The sequence below is a fragment of the Uloborus diversus genome, chromosome 2 (genome assembly GCF_026930045.1).
Source record: "Uloborus diversus isolate 005 chromosome 2, Udiv.v.3.1, whole genome shotgun sequence".
Classification (NCBI taxonomy): domain Eukaryota; kingdom Metazoa; phylum Arthropoda; class Arachnida; order Araneae; family Uloboridae; genus Uloborus; species Uloborus diversus.
Window position 1 is genome coordinate 104,757,384 of NC_072732.1, and position 23,579 is coordinate 104,780,962.

The 23,579-nt window shown below is 32.2% G+C and overlaps 2 protein-coding genes across 2 annotated transcripts; one reads left to right on the forward strand and one right to left on the reverse strand.

The window, feature by feature from the left end:
- Window positions 1-227: 227 nt before the first annotated feature.
- On the reverse strand, window positions 228-1,519 carry LOC129217211 (delta(3,5)-Delta(2,4)-dienoyl-CoA isomerase, mitochondrial-like). Its single transcript, XM_054851480.1, has one exon. The coding sequence runs from the start codon at window positions 1,425-1,427 to the stop codon at window positions 495-497; it is 933 nt and encodes a 310-aa protein (XP_054707455.1). The 5' UTR covers window positions 1,428-1,519; the 3' UTR covers window positions 228-494.
- Window positions 1,520-2,304: 785 nt separating this feature from the next.
- On the forward strand, window positions 2,305-14,751 carry LOC129235312 (pre-mRNA-splicing factor ATP-dependent RNA helicase PRP16-like). The gene is made up of 2 exons (XM_054869048.1): window positions 2,305-2,569; window positions 10,435-14,751. Exon 2 carries the CDS (start codon window positions 10,478-10,480, stop codon window positions 14,039-14,041), a length of 3,564 nt encoding a protein of 1,187 aa, XP_054725023.1. The 5' UTR covers window positions 2,305-2,569; window positions 10,435-10,477; the 3' UTR covers window positions 14,042-14,751.
- The last annotated feature ends 8,828 nt before the right edge of the window (window positions 14,752-23,579 follow it).

Genomic DNA, 23,579 nt, shown 5'->3' on the forward strand with positions numbered 1-23,579 from the left:
ATTTATGAAAATTGTCTGAAGATTTTTCTTTGAATTAGAATTTAGAAGTTTTATCAGATTAGAATGGGATCTTGTAGATGCTTTCCATATGTACAATTGTTCGATCTAAGCTGCATTTACAAAGTCCTAGAGATTATTTAGATACAAGATCCTTTATTTTGTCACCCCCCCCCCCCTCCCACCCAAGTTTGCAGATACGAAATTAAGGAGGGGAGAAAAAATAGAAATAAGACAAGTTGTCTTTTATTTCAAAGAATTCCATCTTACATTTTTAGCAAAATACATTAATTTTTTAACAAGGAAATGATATCAGTCCAACCTTGGCATAAGGCAGAAATATTAAAAAGTATATAAAAATATTCATAAATAAGCAATACTGTGTTTTTGACTTTGACCATTTCTTTTGCGGCAAGATTATTAATGCATATATTATATATAACAGTTACAAGTGCTTTTGGTAAATAACACTATAGCACATAAAAATGAATGACATTTCATAACTTTGAAAATTTAGGTGGAGTTTTAGACCTTGTAATAGTAGCCTCTGCAGCTTTTAAAACATCCTCACTTTGTAACATTGTCATATTCCATAGTGTCATAAATTCCAGCCCTTCTTTAACCGAGTGATCTCTAGAATAATTTAAGGCAATTTTGGTTCCCTGTACAGCAACTGGACTTTTAGTTGCTATAATACCAGCAAGACGATTAGCAGCTTCTAACATTAACTCTTTAGAAGAGAAAATTTTGCTTACAATACCAATTTCCTTTGCTTCATTAGACACAATTTTTTCACAGCTATAAATATATTCGCGCAGTAAACTATCATTGCCAACTGCTTTTGGCATTCTCTGTAATATACCGACATCAGCTGCAAGCCCTATATCAATTTCCTTGATGACAAAGACTGCATCTTTTGTGCAATAACGGATATCACAGGCACAAGCTAAATTGGCACCTGCTCCATAGCAACCATTATGAATTGCCGCAATGACAGGCTTCTGGCAATCTTCTATTGCAGTGAAAGACATCTGATATTGTTCAACAATAGATTGCAAGTATTTGGCTTTCCTAGCTATGTCTTCTTTACTTACAATTTTGGATGTTAAATCCAGCATATCATTAAAATCTATTCCTGCTGAAAACATTTTCCCAGCTCCAGAAATGATACTTACTCGGCAATTTTTATCATCTTTGATTTTCCGGAAACAATCTAAAATTTCATGCCAAAAAATTTTGTTCATGGCATTTAAAGTATCTGGGCGATTTAACTGAACATGTAAGACATATTCCTGATCAGAAGTTACAGATATTGTTTCATACTGATAGCTGGAAATGCTTGACATGTTTTTTCGTAAAATTTGATTGCTGATATTTTTTACATGCAACAAAGATTTTCGAAAACAATTACTAACGACTTGTGAGAACATTTTAATCCAAACTCATCAATTCAATCTTTAGTTTAATGATTATCACACGTCAAAATCAAAACTTCGTCGTGATCAAAACGGTACAGTCACAATTAAAAACTAAACGGTCAAGCGAGGTAGTAAATACATTATTTCTGAAAAGTTTATAGCTGAAGCTTCTAAAACAGAAGAAATGCTTAACAGTTTGTGTCTGAGGGAAACTAATAAACCCATTCATTTTTCTTTCAATGAAATAAAATACTTCATTTTGCTTACGTTCGACGAGCCCTACCGGTAGCGACTGGTTGGTTAATCACGTGGTAGCAATGATGACAGCGGTTACTACCGGTTGTTCACGAACCAATGCTTCATTGAACGCTTTCAGTTGTTTATAATTACATGAAATACACTGCCAGCTCAGTCATTTCCAGCCGAGGACTGCAGTTTCGTGCTTATTAGCACTCATCAGCCCGGCATAGGAAAGTGACTGAGCTGGAGATGGAAAACCTCGTATGGAAACCAAGAGGGCCAAAGCAGTCCTTGGCTGGAAATGACTGAGCTGGCGGTGTATTTTATGTATTTCTGCTTTAGTCCTGGCTAATGGGTGGTAATTTACTGAATATACATGTAATTAGTCAAAAATGTTACGTGGTTCCATCAACGAGCTAGAGTTGAAGTCGACCGGTAGATCAACCGGTGAGGCTCATAACGACATCGGAAGCAACCTGTTAACCGGTGGCTCTCAAGAACGCTGCGGTTAGCAACTGGTTACTCACCTGTATACCGGTCAAGTTCGTCGAATCAAGCATTGAGATATAGTAACTGTATTTGTAACTGTAGTTTTGTTTATGATTGGAACGGAGCTTTAATTTTGCTAAATATTAGATTGAGCTTTCGTAATTCTATAAATGTGATTTTAAAAGATGCTTTATTCTTTTTGTGGAGTTGTTACACAATATTCCTCGGTTTCCCTTCTCAAAAGATGCATGCGCATAACTTTGCGTGACCTGTATTCCAAAACAGCATATTGTTTTGTAGATGTCGAAAGTTGTGCCTAACGTGGTATCATTATCTAGTCTAAGTCCTTAGTTTTTTCTGAAAAGAAATCGTCATTACCACTTTAAATCAAGTTAAACAACTGTATTTCGTTTTCTTTAAGAGTGGTAAGTTAAAATTTTAACATTTTACGACTATTTTTATTATTGAATATACTACAATTGGCTACAATAGATAAAACAATGTAGTTGGTAGGACTATTTTACATTTTAATAAGCTGTTTAAAGTTTTCGAGTGCCGTTTTTTTATTCACAGTCGAACTCGCTTATAACGAATCCTGATTTAAAGAGATTCCGGATTTTAACGAAAGAATCGGAAATATTTGGCTTTTACAATTTTGGAACATAACTCGATTTTAACGCGCAATTCCCGCTTAAAACGAACAATATTTTTACGATTCGTAGAATTTCCACTTATTTCTAGTTCAACTTATCCTTTCTTGGGAAAATTCTGTAAACAAGTGATGGCAGCAGTTTTTTTTTTTTTTTTTTTTAACAATCACAATTGCTAATGGTTTTTATCTGACCATCCTTGATGTCCGGTTCCTTTTTCAACCCCACCGTCCTCTGCAGGCGCGACTCCTCCTGGTAGCCGCTGCTCCTGGTCAGTGGCATCCAGTCTTACATGCACGCACGCTCAATACACACACGAGCCTTTACACACATACACTACACACAGGTCTACCAGGGTTGCCAACTGCTCGGCATTTTGCGGAGTTGCTCCGCAAAAATGCTGAAACTCGGCGGCTCCACAAAAAAATTGTTTTGCCCTGCATTTCCCGGCCAAACGTTTTCAAGCTTAAATTTTACTATTTTATCATAAGAAACTGAATATGGAAAATTAAAGATGCCTTTACTCAAAGATTGAAATAGTATTTGAAGCTGTTTTATTAATTGAAAAATAATTATTTTCATACTAGTGCTTCAAATTATTCTTAAAGCTCTAAAACAATTTTAAATAAGTGGTTTTAGTTATTTGTATTGATTTTTATAGAAAATACCAAACTGTTCCGCAAAATTTTAAATTGCTCCTCAAAATCACCGCAGATGCTCCTCAAATGGTTCCTCCAAGGTTGGCAACCCTGATCTACACACACATAACCGCCCAAGAGCAGGGACAGGAACCGTTTCTAGAAACAAGTGAATGGGGTAGTAACCAATGAGTTGTCCTGTTGCAACTCATGATTGTGAAAAACATAATTTAAATTAAAAATTTCAAAATTCAAATTAATTTGAAAATTTGAAAGGTTTTTTTTTCTCTTAATTTATGAGTAGAGAAGCATTTGATAACTAAGAATTAGTTGAACCTCCAATTCTGGAGCTATCACTTCTGAAATACTTTTGACAATATTGCAGTCCAAATTCAAACTAATGCAGATGAAAGAAAGACTGAAAGCAATGGCTGTAACAACAAATGTGAAGAGTTTGAAGTTGAACTACCCTCAACATATTTAATGGCTTCTGACATGCAGAAAATCTTTTTACGTTTTTCGAAGCCAGGGGGAAAAAAATGGTACGAGAAAGACACAATAAGACTTCAAAACAAATTAATTCATTTGTTTGGGGGAAAAACAGACAAACCAAAGTATGTATGAATATTTATGATTTTTTTTAAATATGAATCCATTTCTTACGAGCACTTGGTTATAACAAGTATATTTGGAGACCCCTTCTCTATCGTTATAAGTGAGTTCGAGTGTATTTGGTTGCTTATTTTACATTTTAATGGCAGTATTTTGTGGATTTATCTATTTCGTAGACTTTTTCAACAATACTATCTATAACAATAACATGTCTATAACAATATTATTTTTTGATGCCAGCAGAATGTCAGCATAATCAAACTATCTATAACGATAACCGGTCTATTACGATATTTTTTTAGGTCCCAACAGTATGGTTGTAGACAGGTTTTACTGTAGCAAGCAAAAAAAATCCATATAACTAAAATTTGAAAGACAAATTTTTAAAATTTGATAAAATATGAACACTAATAGCAGTTAATTTATCACTGCACATGGCGAAAGAACGCAACATTTAAAAGAAACCGTTTGTTTAAAATTCAGAAAGGTATTGGTGTTTTTTAATGAGTCTCATTTCAATTATTCTCCAATAATACTGGATGAATCTTGAGAGATCGTTCAGAAACAACCTGCTGTTATCACGAATCATGGGCATCTATTGCTAAATTGTGAACAATTGCTCACGTTTCATCATCTTTCGGAGAATAGGTAACTAAAATGCAACTAATTAAGTCAACAATATCTAAATTTAAAAGATATTCAACTGGATTTTATTGTTTATATGTTGCAAAATTCATCTCATTGCAAAAATTTTGAAAGTTTTAAATTTGATATCTTTAATGTATGTGCAGTGAGAAATAAACTGCTTTAACTCTTCATGATACATCAATTTTTCGAAATTTTCGTTTCGAAATCTAGTGAAATTATTCATTTGCATGCTATAATTTTTGCTGGAAGTATTGTAAGCCTTGGCCGAAAGCTCTGCATTTTATGAGCCAAAAGCATGAGAAAATAATGATAGTTTTGAAAGCAATTCATATTTTTTCATGAATATAAATAATACTTTCATGAAAATCTGCAAAAATTATAGGACATAGAGTATACAAGTTTCTGAAATTTACAGCTATTTACAAGGAAGAATAATGAAAAAAACCTGTTGGTTTTCTTCAATTTGTCACTGTTCCTCTTAATTCATGGATGATGCAATTTTTATTTGAAAATGCCAGATGGAGCATACTTTTAATGTGACAAAAGTGAATTTTTGCAAGTATATTGATATTAATGAGCGGTAGTGCATGTTTTTTATACTACTGTCCATAGCCAAGTAAGTAGTACCTACTATTATTTAATTGTATTTGGCAACAAGGAGGGGCTCATACTCCCCTTACATGAATTAATATACATATATGTATTAATGAACCCACATGCTGGGGCCTAAAATTGCACTTTTCAACCTTTAATTTTGAAAATTTCATATGACCCCCCCCCCCCCCCCGCCCCCTCCTATGAAAAATTTCTTGGTATACTATTGCTGTGAGGTATTGTTTTTTCTGTATTTGGTAATTTTTTTTTTTAGGTCTGCTTTCCTCTATCTGAATCGAGGCAGCACATTTACAAGCATATCTAATTATGGGTCATTCTCCAGAAAACGTAACTTTTGAATGCAAATATTTTTAAATTTTGAAACCTTTTGTTTTCTTTTTTTTTTCGCATTCTTACATCAAAGTTTTACCTACTAGAAGTATCCATAAACAATGGCCCAGCTAAGTTCCAATTATTTTACTCATAAATAAAAGAATTAAAAAATCCCTTGTTTACGGAAAAAAAAAAGATTTTTAATGTTTAAAAATCGAGACCAATTTAATATCAAAGTAGTAATTTTATTGATTGTGCAAACAATGAGCTATTAAGCTCTCTTAATTAAAGTGGCTTAATTAATAGTTACAGGGCTCCCAAATGGTCCGCTTTTTCCGCCAAAGTCCGTTTTTTAGGGTAAAGTCCGCTTTAGACCGCTTTTTAACATTTTGGTCCGTTTAATCCGCTTTTATAGTTTTTACTCAAAAATCAGATTTTAAAAATTTTCATTACATTAAAAGATACTGTTTGCTGATGTTTCTTACGCCCGAACATGCGGCCGCGGCGCTGTTTTTCTATTAAACCTGACTTTCTGGTATTATTTCGCTTCAGATTGACGTTATTACTCCTCCTTCATGCTGTAACATGGAAATGTTGCGAATGGAAAGGTTTGGAGGAGGAGTTATGACGTCAAAGCATTTTGCTACCAAAATTTCTCATGGGTTTGTATGCCCTTGAAAAACCTTGAAAAAAAAATCAAGAATGTTTCATCAGTGCAATTTTCTGAACTTGTGTTCGATATGTAGCATCGCGAAAAATTACTTCCTGCTTTTGCGAGTTCAATCTTTTTGCATCTTGTTAATATTTTGATGTTTTTGACAATCAGAAGTTATTTTAACATTCATTAACTTAGATTAGCTTAATTTATGTTTAATTCCGATAGATAATCAATTACTTTTTTTTTCCGGAACCATGGTAACATCAAACTCTTTTGGACTTCGCCGAAAATTGCTTGCTGGGTTTTGAGATTTCAATCTCTTTGAATCTTGTAAATATTTTGATATTTTTGGCAATCGGAAGTTATTTTGACATAGCACCTCCTTAGATTAGCTTATTTTTTGGTTAATTTTAATAGACAATTAACTTTTTTTATTTTTGGAACCATAGCAACATTGAACTTTCTTGCACTTCGTTAAAGTGCTTGTCGTGTTTGAGATTTCAATCTTTTTGCATCTTGTAAATAATTTGATATTTTTGTCAATTAGAAGTTATTTTGACACACTCCACCATAGATTAGCTTATTTTTTGCTTCATTTTAATAGATAATAAACTACTTTTTTTTTCTCAAAACCATGGCAACATTGAATTTACTCGCACTTCGTGGAAAATTGCTTGTCGTGTTTGAGATTTCAATCTTTTTGCATCTTGTTAATATTTTGATACTTTTGGCAATCGGAAGTTATTTTGACATACACCACCATCAATTAGCTTATTTTTTGTTTAATTTTAATAAATAATAAACTTTCTTATTTTTGGAACCATAGCAGTATTGGACTTACTCGAACTTCGCGAAGAATTGCTTCTTGTTTTTGAGATTTCAATCTTTTTGCATCTTCTAAATATTTTAATATTTTGCGCAATCGAATGTTATTTTCACATATACTATCCTAGCCTAGCATATTTTATGTTCAATTTTAGTGATGTTTAGTTTCAGAGAATATTTTTTTTTTTTTTAGAAATTATGCCAACAGTGAACATACTTCGCAAAAATTTGATTCTCGTGTTCAAATTTCAATCCTTTTGCATCTTGTAATTATTTTAATATTTTTGAAAATTGGAAGCTGTTTTTACATGTGCTACCTCAAATTATATTGTTTAATTTCATTTTTAAAACTAAAACTTTGTATCCTTATTTTTTTTTAAATACTCATAATGAGTATTTTTAATTTGAAAATATAGCTCTATGAATCTGAAATTACACATTTATTTATTACATTAAGTTATCCAGTAAAAGCAGGCTCAAATTTACATTCAGTGTATTTATCGCTTGAGCAGCATTTGTATACTTTTGGGTGTGTGACTTTAATAAAAAATTTTCTTTCTCACTAATTTTTACATATACATGAAGACAGTTACAATATTTTTTAGTGCCCAAACAACTAATACATACATATGAAGAAATGATTTGGATACTTAGCATACTAATAAATGATTTGCATTCCTCTAATGTTTTTGAACTTAGTCAGTCAGTAGCGTAGCCAGAAATTACCTCTTGCATTGGTGTTTGGTCATAAACTCTCATATGTATATAAACTTACCATATTTAGGCTGAAAATATGTAAAATCCAAAGGGCTGTGGAGGGGGAGGGAACCTCCCGGCCTCTAAACTATATTTTCTTGTCTTGCGGTACCTTATATCAAAATGAATTCTCTTTAAACTGGCTATGTGAAAAATTTTGTAAACTAGTACTATGTGCTAAGGTGTTTACTGTAATAACTGTATCTAAAAAGTCTTTATTGGGTATGCACTAATTCATCGGTCACTTAGGTGATTATTTTTAATTAGCTAGTTTTCACCTGTTAATTAGTAGAAAATTTATTTTACAATTAAAGTTACTCTGTAAGATGGTCAGTTGCTTGCTTGTCACCTCCCCACCATCCAAATGTTTGTGTAAATAACATAATTCAATGGATAAAAAATTCAGTTGTGCAGAAGGCGACAAGGATTTATCATTATAAATCATTTTTATGGTTAATTAACGAATTATCTTCACGTATTTAGTGCCAGGCAGCTAATTTGCATTTTGGTGCTTCCCTGGGTTTAACTATGAATGGTCTTCCCAAGGTCCTCTTTTTAATCCTAACTGGTCCTCTTTGGTCCCCTTTTTGATTCAAAGAAGTCCTCTTTTACCCTTTTCTATGGCTAAAATGTGTTGGGAGCCCTGTAGTTATCCTTTTAGTTCAACTGTGTGTTAAAAATAATTAGTAAATTTGAGAATATATGGCAATTTATAATTGCGGTAGAATGCCTAAGAGTGATATATTTTCCCTCCATCATTTATTTTCATCTCAGAAATAATGACATTGATAAGGTCTGTCATGGAGGTGAGATTCACGGAGGTAAGGAATTTTCCTTTAATATAGGCCTAAAGGATGCATTTTTTAGAGAAATATGTTTTTCCTTCGTTGCTACAATCTGCACATATTAAGCATATGAAAACATGTCCACTTTTTTTACGTTAATTTACATCCTTGAAATTCAAGTTCACGGAGGTGAGAAGTCACAATAACCACACATAGTTTTCAAACAAAATCTATCTTCTTGTTTTTCGACAAAAATCTCAGAACTTCTTTATGGCTGAAAATAAACAAGATGGCTCCCTTGTATTATAGAAAATAAAATTTGATTTCATTACTGCCACATGTTAATGAGGAATGGCATTTTGTGTTTAGCTAACGGAGGTGAGAATTTTTTTGTGTGACACGACTACTTATCCTAAAAAAAAGAACTAAAGCACAATATTAAAAAATTAAATATACTTAAACAATTAGTATTTGAGACACTTGTGAAAGGAATAATAAATAAATATATATATAAAATTTTAAAAAAACAAGTTATTAAGCAAAATAAACAGTCAAACAAGGTGTGTGACATGCCACAGAGGTGAGAGTTCAAATATTGTGAGCCAAAAATATACTGAAATAAAAATTATTATTAAAAAATTGTTGACAGGTTTAAATTGATATATTTTGATGAAATTAAAAAACAGTGTTAATATGAATTGTTACATAAAGTTTTTTCTGTAAAAGGCGTGTGAAAGAAAAGTTACACTTTTTGAAGAATGACCCTTATAAGCTCCATTAAAAAGTTATACAATGGTCGGAAAAATGCTTAGATATATCAGATCAAATTCTGGAGGGATCAAATGAGGCTTGTTTGCTTCTAAATGTTGGAATCCAACAATTCCTAATGTGCTGAAGTCCTGGTGCTACATCAGTTAGCATTTTTAAAATACATTAATGATTTTTAACAAAAAGATGTGTATTGCATTATGAGACTCTTTTTATATGATGCAAAGGAGAGAAAAAAATGCTTTTTTATCCAGCAAATGCTGATGATGCAACTGTGCATAAAAGTGACATATGAGACAGTGAGAAGTAAAGAGATGTAAGTCCCAAAATGAATAAAGCTTTGGAGATAATCAGTACAAATAATGGGGGAACTTCTACGCTTTAGGGCAAGAGATGTTACTAGTAACTCTCGTGGGTGCTGCTATACAGCATGATTTAAAAGTAGAAAAAAATCAGTGATAGCCTATCCAAGATCTGAACTTTAAACGCATTTTTTAAAGAAACTTTTTAAATTCCACTGAGAGTTCAGTGAGAAGCAAAGGGCCCTTTGCTTCTCACTGCCTCTTATGTATTATTCTTAAGGCTAAAGAATTTAACGCAGCCCCATTGAAAAGCCGGGGGGGGGGGGAGGGGTTATAATTTTAATTAAAGTTGTTTTACCTATTATGACTATTTCAAATTTTCCCAGAATTAGTGCAAGCAAAAAACCTTTTAGGTTTCCTGTCAATGTTATCTGCTAGCCTATGCTTCAATTCTCTTTTCTGAATTCGTACCAAATACATAAAATTGTGCCTTGCTTTACAATACTGGAGCCTACCTGCACTGACCAGTTTCTTGAAACCGATGAAAGTGGCTTGCTTATAATTTAGAGTTTCTTTAATTTCCTTGGAGAACCACATAGGCCAACGTTTAGTATCAACACCTTTTTTTTAAGGAACATAATCCCCACCCGTTTATTGTATATAAAAACTATTATTGTTTCATTTACTGTATAAAAACTTAACCGCATTATTTTCCTTCTAGATTTTCCAAGTCAAACAAGTAGTCAAGTACTGATGTGGCAATTATGAGTATTGAACTTTCTTCATCCATTCATAGACTTGAAGGTAGTGGAAATCAAGTTGGTGGTCTCATCATAAAGAAGAAAACAAATAATGATGAGTTGTTTAAAGTTCCAGCTCCTAAAATATCGTTGTTAGGCTTAGATGTTTTAGCTGAGAAGCGGAGAAAAGAAAAAGATTTAGAAGACAGAGAAAAATTAAAAGAGAAGTTTTCTTCAGACAGAAAAAAATATGATGAACAAGATATTGAAAACAGAGATGATGCCAAAAGAAGGAAATACAGAACATCAAAAGATGAAACACCGACACACACTGGTGGTGTGAATGAAGAATACCTAAAGCGGATGCATGGAAGACAAAAGCGTGAAAAAGAAAGAGGATTGTATGTTTCTTCAAAGCATAAACGTCATAAAGATGAGAAAGAATATGAACCAGAAAGACATGATCGTAAACATGGTAGAGAAAGCAGCCGATCTCGAAGATCACAACGTTCAAGTCGTTCGTCGTCTAGGAGACAGAGTGAAACACCATATCGAGACGAACCCCCTTCTCCTCGAATACATCCAAGGGACTCTCCTTCACGTTCTGGCTGGGATGAAGATGACGTTACCCCAAATTATAAATCATCCTGGGATCTTCCCTCACCTATGAGCTCTCCTGACAGAAGGAGCGAGAGGAGTCATCGTAGTAGAAGTCGTCACAGAATTCCAGATTCTCCTACTCCCACTCCAGTTTATAAGTATAATGATTGGGCCCGTGACAGAAAGCATTCGGGAGCAACTCCCATGAATTCTGTGAGAGATGAAAAAATTCCTTGGTCTTCAGAAGAAGAAAAGATGGATTGGGAAGAAGAAATAAAAAGATTGGATAGGGAATGGTATTCTATTGATGAAGGTTATGATGAAAATCATAACCCTTTTGCAGGCATGTCTGCTGAGTATACAAAAAAGAAAGAGGAAGCTTTGGAGCAAAAAAAGAAAAAAAGAATGTCGGCTCAACAAAGGCAAATTCATAAGGATAATGAGAAATGGGAAACTAATCGAATGTTAACTAGTGGTGTTGTACAGAAATTAGATTATGATGAAGATTTTGAAGAAGATAATGAAGCCAGAGTACATTTGTTGGTACAGAACGTTGTTCCGCCGTTCTTAGATGGAAGAATAGTTTTTACTAAGCAGCCAGAGCCTGTAGTGCCTGTGAAAGATCCTACATCTGATATAGCTATTATTGCTCGTAAAGGTAGTCTTGCTGTTCGGACATTCAGAGAACAAAAGGAAAGAAGAAAAGCCCAAAAGAAAGAATGGGAGTTAGCTGGCACGAGATTAGGTGATATTATGGGAATAAAAAAAGTAGATGACAAAGAAGATAAAGATGCTGAAGATAATACTGATTACAAAGAAGAACACAAATTTGCAGAACATATGAAAAATAAGACTGAAGCTACCAGCGACTTTGCTCGAAAGAAATCCATAACACAACAAAGGCAATATTTACCAGTATTTGCAGTGAGACAAGAATTGCTCAATGTTATCAGAGACAATAGTGTCATTATTATAGTTGGTGAAACAGGATCAGGTAAAACAACCCAACTTACACAATACCTGCATGAAGATGGTTACAGTAAATATGGAATGATAGGATGTACTCAACCTCGTAGAGTAGCGGCTATGTCAGTTGCTAAGCGTGTTTCAGATGAAATGGGTAAACAGTTGGGAGAGGAAGTTGGATATGCCATACGATTTGAAGATTGTACAAGTGAGAAAACTATCATAAAATACATGACAGATGGTATTTTACTCAGAGAATCATTACGAGAATCAGATCTAGATAATTACAGTGCTATTATCATGGACGAAGCTCATGAGCGATCACTTAATACTGATGTTTTATTTGGTTTGCTAAGGGAAATTATTGCTAGGAGGCAAGATTTAAAATTAATTGTGACATCAGCTACTATGGATGCTACCAAATTTGCTAACTTTTTTGGAAATGTACCTTCTTTTATAATACCTGGTAGAACTTTTCCTGTGGAACTATTTTTTAGTAAAAATCCAATTGAAGATTACGTTGATGCTGCTGTAAAACAAGTATTACAAATTCACTTACAGCAAACTACTGGTGACATTTTAGTATTCATGCCAGGTCAAGAAGATATTGAAGTAACTTGTGAGTTGGTCGCTGAAAGACTTGGTGAAATAGAAAATGCTCCACAGCTTGCAATTTTGCCAATTTATTCACAATTGCCAAGTGATTTGCAGGCAAAAATATTTCAGAAAGCCCCTGATGGAGTTCGTAAATGTGTCGTGGCCACAAATATAGCTGAAACATCGTTAACAGTTGATGGAATAATGTTTGTTGTTGACAGTGGGTATTGTAAATTAAAAGTTTACAATCCTCGAATAGGTATGGATGCCCTACAGATATATCCCATTAGCCAGGCTAATGCAAATCAAAGATCAGGTAGGGCTGGAAGGACTGGGCCAGGGCACTGTTTCCGCTTATATACAGAAAGTCAATATAAAAATGAAATGTTGATGACAACGGTACCTGAAATCCAAAGAACAAATTTAGCAAATGTTGTACTTCTTTTAAAATCACTTGGAGTTCAAAATTTACTTCAATTTCATTTCATGGATCCTCCTCCTGAAGACAATATGTTAAATTCAATGTACCAGTTGTGGATATTAGGTGCACTAGATAATATTGGCAGTTTAACTTCTTTAGGTCGCTGTATGATTGAATTTCCTTTAGATCCCCCATTGTCTAAAATGTTGATTGTTTCCTGTGATATGAAATGCAGTTCTGACATATTGATTATTGTTTCGATGTTGTCAGTACCAGCAATTTTTTACCGCCCAAAAGGACGTGAAGAAGAAAGTGATTTAGCTCGTGAAAAGTTTCAAGTCCCTGAAAGTGATCATCTCACATTCTTGAACGTTTATTTACAGTGGAAACAACATAATTTTTCATCATCTTGGTGCAATGAGCATTTTATACACGTCAAAGCCATGAGAAAAGTTCGTGAGGTTCGGCAGCAGTTAAAAGAAATCATGTTACAACAAAAATTGCCTCTTGAATCATGTGGTACAGAATGGGACGTAATTCGCAAGTGCATTTGCTCTGCATATTTTCATCAAGCTGCAAGACTTAAAGGTATTGGTGAATATGTTAACTGCCGTACAGGTATGCCGTGTCATCTACATCCTACAAGTGCACTTTTTGGGATGGGTTATACTCCGGACTACATAGTATATCATGAATTAGTTATGACTAGTAAAGAATATATGCAGTGTGTAACCGCTGTAGATGGATACTGGCTAGCTGAACTTGGACCTATGTTCTATAGCATAAAGGAATCTACTCGCTCTCGCATGGAAAATCGTAGATTGGCAAAAATGAGTCAAACTCAAATGGAAGAAGAAATGGCAATAGCTGAAAAAGAAATTCAAATGAAGAAAATACAGGATCAAGAAATAAGTTCTTCTTCACGTAAAAAAATGCAAATTTTCACTCCTGGTAGATCAAATGATTCCACCCCTAGAAGGAAGCCAGATAGATTTGGACTGTGATGTGAATTTAAATTGTAAAATGTGTTTGTACAATATTTGATGCAAAGTGAGAAGTGAAACTTTTCATTATTTTATACTTTCAGCACATAAATATGTATGCTAGTTTGAAGCATGTGGGGTATTTTTGTCAGTGAATAATTTCTTTGATCAATTCAGTATCTATCAGCATGTAATCATTTTGGTGCTATATATCATACTCATCTTTTTTAAGTTCTTTCTGCATCCCTATTTGATTTTATGAACTTGTAAATATAGTTCACATGATATTCATTCCCAGTCTCTGAAGCAAGGCTGAAAACAACCAAAACAGGATGTGGTTTTGAAATCTTGTGTTTTCGAAACTACCCCCTCCCCCCTCTCTATTTTAAAGAAAAAAAATGGAAAATAATTCCTTCTTCAAAATTTCATTATTTTCCCCCATAACCAGTGGCTGTTATTTTGAAGTATTCAGAAGCTGGACTTTTTTTGAAGTAATTTGCTTTTTACATTATTCAAAATTTTCCAAAAATCAAAAATAGAGATAATAGCAGAAAATTCTCATCTCCTCTTTAAAAAAATATCAAATTTTATTTTTCAAGTTTTGGGTTTTAGTGTTTCCTTTGCTAGATTTGGTTTACCAAAGCTGCTGGTGCTATATAGCTTCCCATACACTTGCATCTAAAGTTGCAACTGATATGTAAGAGAAATTCTCTGCTCTAAAAATCATTGTCCATAAATACATCAAATAAAATAAATTAGTAGTATTTTTTGTAAATGTTAAATTTCAATAAACTTGTGTTTTTTCACTAGAGATGTATTATGTCAAAATTGATCTTTTTTTTTTTTTTTTTTTTTGAATATAGATTACTGTAATACAATTCTTAAGAATTGGAAGTTAGAAAATTTCAAACTAGGTAGAAGCATGATTGTTGAAAGGTGGGTGAGGGGGGTGTACTTTCATATGTTACAGAAATTATTGTGACATAATCAAATAAACCAAGACATGCTGCAGAAATAAAACTAGTGTAAGTAAAGAACTTCGTTAAAAGAAAAAAATTAAAGCTGTTTAAAATTTTTCTTAGAACAAGTAAATTTAAGAAGGTTGTTTGTTTAAATTATTCGTGTCTGCTTCCAAGTAATATAAAACAGGAATTATATAACTTTTTTTTTACTAAATTTTGAACAAATTCTAAGCCTTTATTTACCCTAAGATTTCATTGTTGGTCAGGCAGTTCGAGAAATCCCAATGATTTCAAATGTTTTTATGTTGCCATTTTCTATTCGTAAAAAATAAAATTCTTGTAATTGATTTTAGTAGATAAAAGCAAGGCTTTTAAATGGATTCTCAATTTTCCCTCTTCATTCTTCTTCTGTGACATTGATCCTTGAAAAATTCATGAAGTTTTTGAAAATATCTATACTAATATTATAAAGAGAGAGGATGGATTTTTGTGTGTTTATATGTTAGAGGTAATCTCCAGAACCACTGCACCTATTTGAAAAATTCCTTCACTATATGAAAGGTGCATTCTTACCGAGTTACATAGGCTATAATTCGAAAAAAATCTGATAAATAGTTCTTTTTTTATTCCAATTTAGGCCCAAATTTCACAAATTCCAGAATATGGGAGTGAAAAATTACTTGCACATATTAATATTATATATCGTTGAAGAGGGTAGAATTTTCTGTGTTCTAACAGAGTTCATACACTTGTGGTCAAAAAAATTCCCTGACTTTTCCAGGTTTTCCAGGTTGTTTTTAATAAAATTCCAGGTTCATTTAAAATTAAGCTAGAAATACAATATCTTAAAAATTTAATAAAAATTGTTAAAAGTAATGAAATAAAAAACTTCATAACTTGTTAAATATGTAAACTAAGAAAAAAGTCACAAAATGAGGGAATAAACACAAATTGTTTAGACTAAACAATTTTTTCAATGCTTTAACTTAATAACGGCGGGAGTAATTTGCGTTTTTAGCTCAAACTTTTTTTAGGCTTAGCTGAAATTAAGGCACTACTTTCTTCATTAAATATATCAATAAAAAGTGAAGGAATTGTCCCACAGTTTTCTTTATGACACCATTGGAAAAAGTGACATTTTTTACTCCAGATTTCTTTTGACCTATGGTCGAACTTAGCTTCTATCTTCAAAGGAAAAAAGTTACAAGCGTTTTTAAATCAAATTTGAAAAATGTCATTTTGATTCAGGTTGTCAATTTATTTTGTGTTTCCATGGTTACACTTTTAAAAAGTATTTTAATATCTGTCGTCATTGTTTGGAAGGGTAATTTTGCATGGTGTTTTTTTTCTTTTATTTAAGCCTGATTGTTGAATATATGTCACTTGACAAAATTTTTATTTTCAAGATATACCGGGCAACGCAGCCCTTAATATATGAAGATTTGAAAGCTACTGTTAATGTGATTTTATACTTTTGTTTGGCGAAACATTTATTATTGCCAAAGTAAAACCATCCGCTTCACTCGCAAAAAGGCTGAGTTACTGTAACGTGGTCGTTTGGCACATTAGGCTCTGAGCAGTTCAGTCGAGGATTATTGTTTTAAAGCAACCTTATATGTAATTCATTGTTTTGGCGATTTGTTTTGAAAGAAAAAAAACTTTTGATTTGATTTTATCCAAGTGAAATGTACGATATTTTCTTCTTTCTTTCTGATGATGATTTTTGAATGTTCCACTGGATTTTTTTTTTTTTTTTTTTGCTAGACGGATGGATTATGAGAGTGTGGTTGCTGGGCGAGTTTGGCGGTAAACAATAGAGTTGTGGAATTATTTTTACATTTGAAAGATATTATTTGACGTCTTTTTCTGTTTATTCGGCGAAATATTTTAAATTGCAGTAAAAACTGCTTCTCTTGCTAAATAGAGTTTTAAAGCAAGAGTAATCTGCTTTAATGTTTTGACAAAAAGTTTTAAATTCCAAAGAAACTTTAATATGTTTTTTTTTGAAAAGATGTGTATGCATTTGATACAAGGAAAAATGATCATTTCACATCAGAGGAGAGGGGAAGGAGGCATCAATTTTTTTTATTCAACAGACTTCCATTAAATTTTTAGCACGGGCATTGCTGCGTGGGTACTGCTAGTTTTAAATAAAAACGAACATAAAGCTGTTGCTTTTAGCATGTAGATTGTCAAATATAAATTTATCAGGGAACATGTTTGTTTCATAGATCAAACACCTATTACTTTCCTTTGTCTTGCATTATCCCCACCCCCCTTCCTGCCTTCAGATATTTTTTTTTTTCAATTCAGAAAGTCACAAGTAAGTATATTTACAAGTAAGTATTTATTAGGGGGTAGGAATAGGTAGGCACCACTATGCCATTCAGATAAACTTATATTTACACAATGAAATGTAATATATTAATTTTTATTGAAAGCTTTAAAAAATACTGCAGCAGAATAGAAAGAAACAGAAGCTTTTTTTTTTTCTTTTGGCGCAAGTTACAACTTAAGGCTATTGTTAAAATTAATAATAATTCATTTATCTTAAAAAGACAATCCATAAACAAAGTTTTTTTTTGTTTAAATTTTAAATAATATTACTAGCTGCATGCCCAGTGTTGTATGGGCTACCTAAAAAATGAAAGAGATGTCCAGTTGATGTTCTGGTATTACTCTGACATCAGTTTCTAATGCGTTAAGAAATAAATAAATACAAGGTTTGCAAAACGCCAGCAGAGCATATTTTCTGCAAAATCTCGTTAACATCAATTGTAGTTCTCAATGATACAAGTTATATTTTCAATTAGCACAAAAGATGAAAATATGTGCATTATCAACTATAATCTGTGGTCACATTAAAATGAATTATAAGTGAAACTACAGCACCAAGACTTAATAAGCGTTAATAAGCATTAATTTAATACCAAGTCATTAGATTCCAATTAAGCTTTAGTTAAAATCCTTAAAAACAATTTTTGTTCAACTCTGTTTCACTTACTTAAAGAAATCCAAACAATCTTAATTTAACTTGTTCTTTTAACAATACAAAATGTTTCAAAAGTAAAAAGAGAGTTATTACAATTCGAAAACTCACCCATGTGAAGGGAAAAAGTCCAACAAAATAAACATAATTAGTCGCACATCCTAAATTTACCAAAATATGAGGCTGGTAATGATAAACTTACACTGCAATAAATAAACATAACTAAAGAAATCACACGCAGAAAAGAGTTAAGAATGTTGGCTGTAAAATATAAAAAAAAGACAGAAGATAAGATAAAAGTTATGTTCAAATAGAGCAACCGATTTTAAACTAATTTTAGAAATGAAATTCTAGATGAAAACTTTGTTTTAAGATTTGGACAGCATAAAAAAATATTTTTTAAAACAATTATTAGAATTTTATTTGCTCACCCATATGCAAAATGGCAACATGAAAGAAATAAAAATTCCTAAATAACGTGATGTTACTTAATGTTTTAATTAATGTTTCCTCTAATTAAAGTCGTACAATTACGAGATTGGTCTCATTTTTTTTTCTTTGGAAAATTCTGAATCGATCAGTATCTCGTTTTACTCTCGACTTGCAGCGATTCTTGAGATCTATCTTAAGATGGACATACGGACAGACTCAAACAAATTGTAATAGTATGCATAATATGAAAAAACTAATTCTTTTACAAGTGCACCATTTGTCACTTATTTGTATATTGTGCTTTAAATGAAGCATTCTTTTTATTAACTAAAATTATATTGAATTTAAAGAATTATCACATCATAAGGGGTTGCTGAACATTAAATGTTTTAATCAAAGAGAAAAACATTGCAGAAATGATATTAAAAATCATAGAACTTTTTTTGAATGTTAATGTTATAATTTTGTTCATGATTGTAGTTTAAATGTTCATAAAGATCTCAGCTGATGGCTGAGATGTGTCTGCCATGAGATGTATAAATGTACATTATTATAATGAATTTGTAAATACATTTCCTTTTATCAATAATGTCTCTGAGGCTCTTTAATTGAAAGAGGAATATCAGTTAAAACTGACATTTTAACAGGATAGTCCTTTTTATTTTTCTAATGCTAATATTAGCATTTCTACTAGTGATGTTCCGGATATCCATATCCGAGGGAAAATAAAGATCTGTATCCGTTACTTTTTTGACGGATCTTAAACGGATCATTTCTATTCTATAAATTTTTAAATATTTGAATAAAAGACTTTAAAATTCCATTTAAATTACGTTTTATTCCCTATTTAAATTATAAGGTATCATTTCAGAAGCCAGTTTGTACCCCCCCCCCCCCCCCTTGCAAAAAGGAAGGGAAAATAAGTTTTACAAGTGTGTATCAGTGTGTCTTTTTGTGACATCGCAGCTCCTAAACGGGTGAACCGATTTTGATAGTTCATTTTTCGTTCAAAAGGTGACTTGATCGAAAGTTAGCTTGGCCTCGTTTTTGTAGAACTTTAATTACCAAAGATATTAATTAAAAACCGATTTAAAACGTTTTTCACAATTATAGTAGTAAAACTTTAACCCTAAGGGAAAAATGTTGGCCCTAATTGAAAGAACGAAGTTTTCTGCGTTTGATATTTATTTGAAACTTCCAACTTATATACAATAGGAGCTATAATCTTGTTAAGTAAATTTTTAATGCAATTCTAAGCCTTGATACGCGTGATTAGTAGCGATTTCATAGTCGGAAGATAAGGAGAAAAAGCTCGATTTAAAATTTTTACCTGCTGTCAGTTCATATTTGTTAACAAATGTGTGTTCTATCCGCGAAATTCATCTTAATATGCGGTCGGCTCTCTGGGACATGTTTTGTTTTTTTAGTTTTTAATTTAATATTAGTTTTTGTTATTGATTTGGGGTTTCTGTTATTCTTCATTTTGTTTTTCTCGGCATCCTTTAAAAAAAGTGAGACTAAATTCTCTATTTACTGTTTGTAAAGGTGTTCCCGGCTCTGTATTTCGTCCGTCATAGAAGTTCGGTGGAATGGGTCAGTGCTGCATTAATGCTTCGATGGAATGTGAAAAATTATTTTTAGCTTACTCCGTAGATGAAGGATACAGGAATAAGAGTGTAAAGCTGCTACTAGGCAGTAGTAGCGCTGCATTTATGCTGAAATAAAATGGGAAAAATTATTTCTAGCCTGCCCAGTAGCAGCTTTACACTCTTGCTCCTGTATCCTACATCTACCGAGTAAACTAAAAATAATTTTTCATATTCCATCTAAGCATTAATGCAGTGCTGACCCATTCCTTCCAACTCTCCCTCAATTTTAACGGAGATTTCTTTAAAGAGTAAATCATAGTCTTGATTATATTTCTGCCGCAGTTGACATTTTTTGAAGAAACTGCCATTATTCTGACAGGAATACCTTCCGTAACAAATTTTACACTTGGATAGTTGAATTGGCTAAAAAAAATTTGAGATCCGTATCTGTGGATCTTGACACTAATGATCCGTATCCACGGATCTACTTTTTTAACGATCCGGCACATCACTAATTTCTACACATTATAAGAAATTCATGAATTTTAAAATGTAGGGTAGACCAGGGCACATTTACGCAGTGCTCTTTTTTCAAAACAAATTAAAACAGGAGAGCCAACAGTCATAACAGATTGATGCTACTCCCTAGCAAATATTCTTACAAGTTTTTGAGCATTAGTCAAGCTTTGGTCCAGCATGCAGAAAGAAGAATCTCTTTTCTACCAAGGTGAGTAAATTTTGTGTTAAACATTTTGAAGCTCATTGTGAATACATAATACTTAGTTAAGAAAAGACAAATATATAAAAATTAGCAGAATTTCATCCTTTTTTTTTTGAGAATTGTATTTGTATGTGACTGAAATGTTATTACATTTTTTTGCACGTTAAAAATAAATCCAAACTCGGCAACGGGGCAAGTTTATGCGGTGACTTGCCCCTGACATTTTTTTCACTCCAAACTCTCAATTACTTTTAGTATTTTCCGGCTATTTAGTTTTGAAAATTACCATTCAATTTTTATTTAAGTTACATAATATTTATATCTTATAGCTTACAATCATATAGTGCTGTCTTCATGCCACTTCAGCTTCAATTTTATACACTATTCAGTCTGTAATAAATTAGCTTTATTTTAGCGATTGTAAGACATTATGTTCAAAACACTAACAGAACCAGGTTAGGTGTCAAAATAAATATGTGTAAACGTGCCCCATGTCCGGGGCAAGTGTACGCAACCAACTTGAACTCAAAAAAAAATTTTTAACGGTTAAAAACACGAGCTGAGCAACAACTGAATACACCAATTTTGATTCCATTAACTGCTTTATAAAACCGCAATATTGAAAATTTCCTTAGTTAAAACATAAAAATTAGAAAATTCATTGAAAAAAATCCCCGTTAACCTGTCCTGGTCAACCCTACAGCGAAGCACCGTTTAAACGTTTTTGAAGGGTGTGCAGGAAAAAGCATATAAGTATAGGTTAATGAGTTGTGACCAATTTTAAAAACGTATAATTGATAAAAACGTATAAAAGCGAAACGTATAAATGGTGCTTTACTGTGTATCTCATTGAAAATCCTTCATTTTTTTTTTAGTGATAGCATTATTATGAGTTTTGAGATATGTAAAAATGTTATGAACTAATGGATACACATTTTAATCCATCATCAGTTTTCCAAATATTTTGATATCTTGTAAATTAGTTTTGAGTTTTATGAAATTTTATACTATCTCTGATGGTTGTCTGCCACCAATAGTGGTACCCCCATTACTGAAGATCTGTGCACGCCTCTGCGTGTTACTATATAAACATCTGCAATTTTAATATGCAGAATATACTTAAGCGATCTTTCACTTAATGATGAAAATACCACTCTTTCATATAGAAGTGTTGGGTATGCTGAAAGAAAGAAAAAAGGAGAGATATCTATAGCTCATTAATGAGTCACATTTTAAAAATGCATCTTTATTTGAAAAAAAAAAATCAGTTTTTATTTTTAGTACTTAACATCAGGAATAATTAAGTAATTGGAATCTAGTCAACTATTTATTACAAATGACCATATTTAATTGATAGCACAACTATTATTTTAAAATTGCAAGTATAACAAACTCTGTTCAAGCTGAAATCTGCATAAGTTAGAAATGTCTTTGAATAAGTAAATTCTACCAATTCTAACAAGAATGTAATGAAGCAGCAATTCCATAGCTGGATTTTAATGGTAGTTTACAATACACCAGGAAAGCATTATATATAAGAATAGAAAACGTACTAATCTTTTCTGTAGTTACATTTCTGCAGCACATTTAAATCTCAGAAATTGAAAAACCATTTGCACATAAAAGTTGAACCTTTTTATTTTTTGATTATTATTACATACTTATATTTAAAAAAAAAAAAATAAGGGTAACTTTTTAAAAGGATTTTTTCTTTTATTTTAATGACTTAAACGTTTTTCCTGAAAATTAGTATGTTTTTATGAAATTATTTCAAAATTTTATAATTTCTAAATCATTTTTTAGAGTTTGAGAGCTTACTTATAATGTAAAATTTAAAAATTTCTAAGTTTTTTAAAATTGAAAAGGTACTTTATAAGAACTAATTTTGAATAAATTATTACATAAACAAATGATTAATTTTAAAATTGATATTTATTCAAAGAAAAGCGTTTTAGCAACGCAAAATAGTTAGAGATTAATTTTTTAATGACATAATGTAAATATAAAATAAATAATATATTTTGTAAAAATAAAATATATAATATATTTTACAGAAAGGCAAAACAAACAGGAGTCAAGAGTAAGAAATAAATGCACATACAGTGAAATTTCTCTGGAGCGAGTTCAACCACTCTCCATTTCTAAAAATAGTGGTCGTTCATGGAAGTTGGTCGCTCTTAGAGGTCGTTTTTGAAAAAGCAATAACAGCACCAACAGAAATGTTCATTTATGTTCTGCTAACAGTATACAAAACACATTATGGCAAGAATATATCTAAATAGAGAAACTAAGATTGTTTTTCTAAACTATACTTCTTACATTATTTTTTCCATCTTGGAACCGATTCCCTGAAAAATGTGAGAAGAGATTTTGTTTCTAGTTCAGCTTTTAGCCACAAGAATCAATTATTGATGTCATCTGAGTACAACTACACTATTTATTTATCGCCTGTTCAAATCAGCTAAAGATAGATTCCGTCCACTAAAATGACCTAGGAATGCCCTCGTGCCATTAGTGAGCACCAAACAAATTTTGAGAACAATATTTTGAAAAACTACTTGCACTTGATCAACCTCTCATAATGTCGGATGGACGCCTTACCTGCCAGTGTACAAATGTCACCTTAGCTTTCCAAGGGCGCTAGAACTTACACCCTTCTTTTTGTAACTTTTTTGAGGCTCTTTTAAACAGAGGGGCACGAAAGGAATCCGTTTTGAACTACCTAGAAAAAGTTTTTACCCCCTTATTCCGAGTTATTTTCACTTTTATAAACAAGGGTACACAAATATCTGTCCAGACAAAAAATGTTCTGTTGCTTTCCTTTCGTTATGTCTCTAACCGAAAATTCCTTCATTTTTTTTGTGCC

What these genes read in the sequence shown, in the direction of transcription:
- LOC129217211 (XM_054851480.1), bottom strand. Translation starts at nt 1,427, where the DNA reads ATGTTCTCACAAGTCGTTAGTAATTGTTTTCGAAAATCTTTGTTGCAT.
- LOC129235312 (XM_054869048.1), top strand. Translation starts at nt 10,478, where the DNA reads ATGAGTATTGAACTTTCTTCATCCATTCATAGACTTGAAGGTAGTGGA.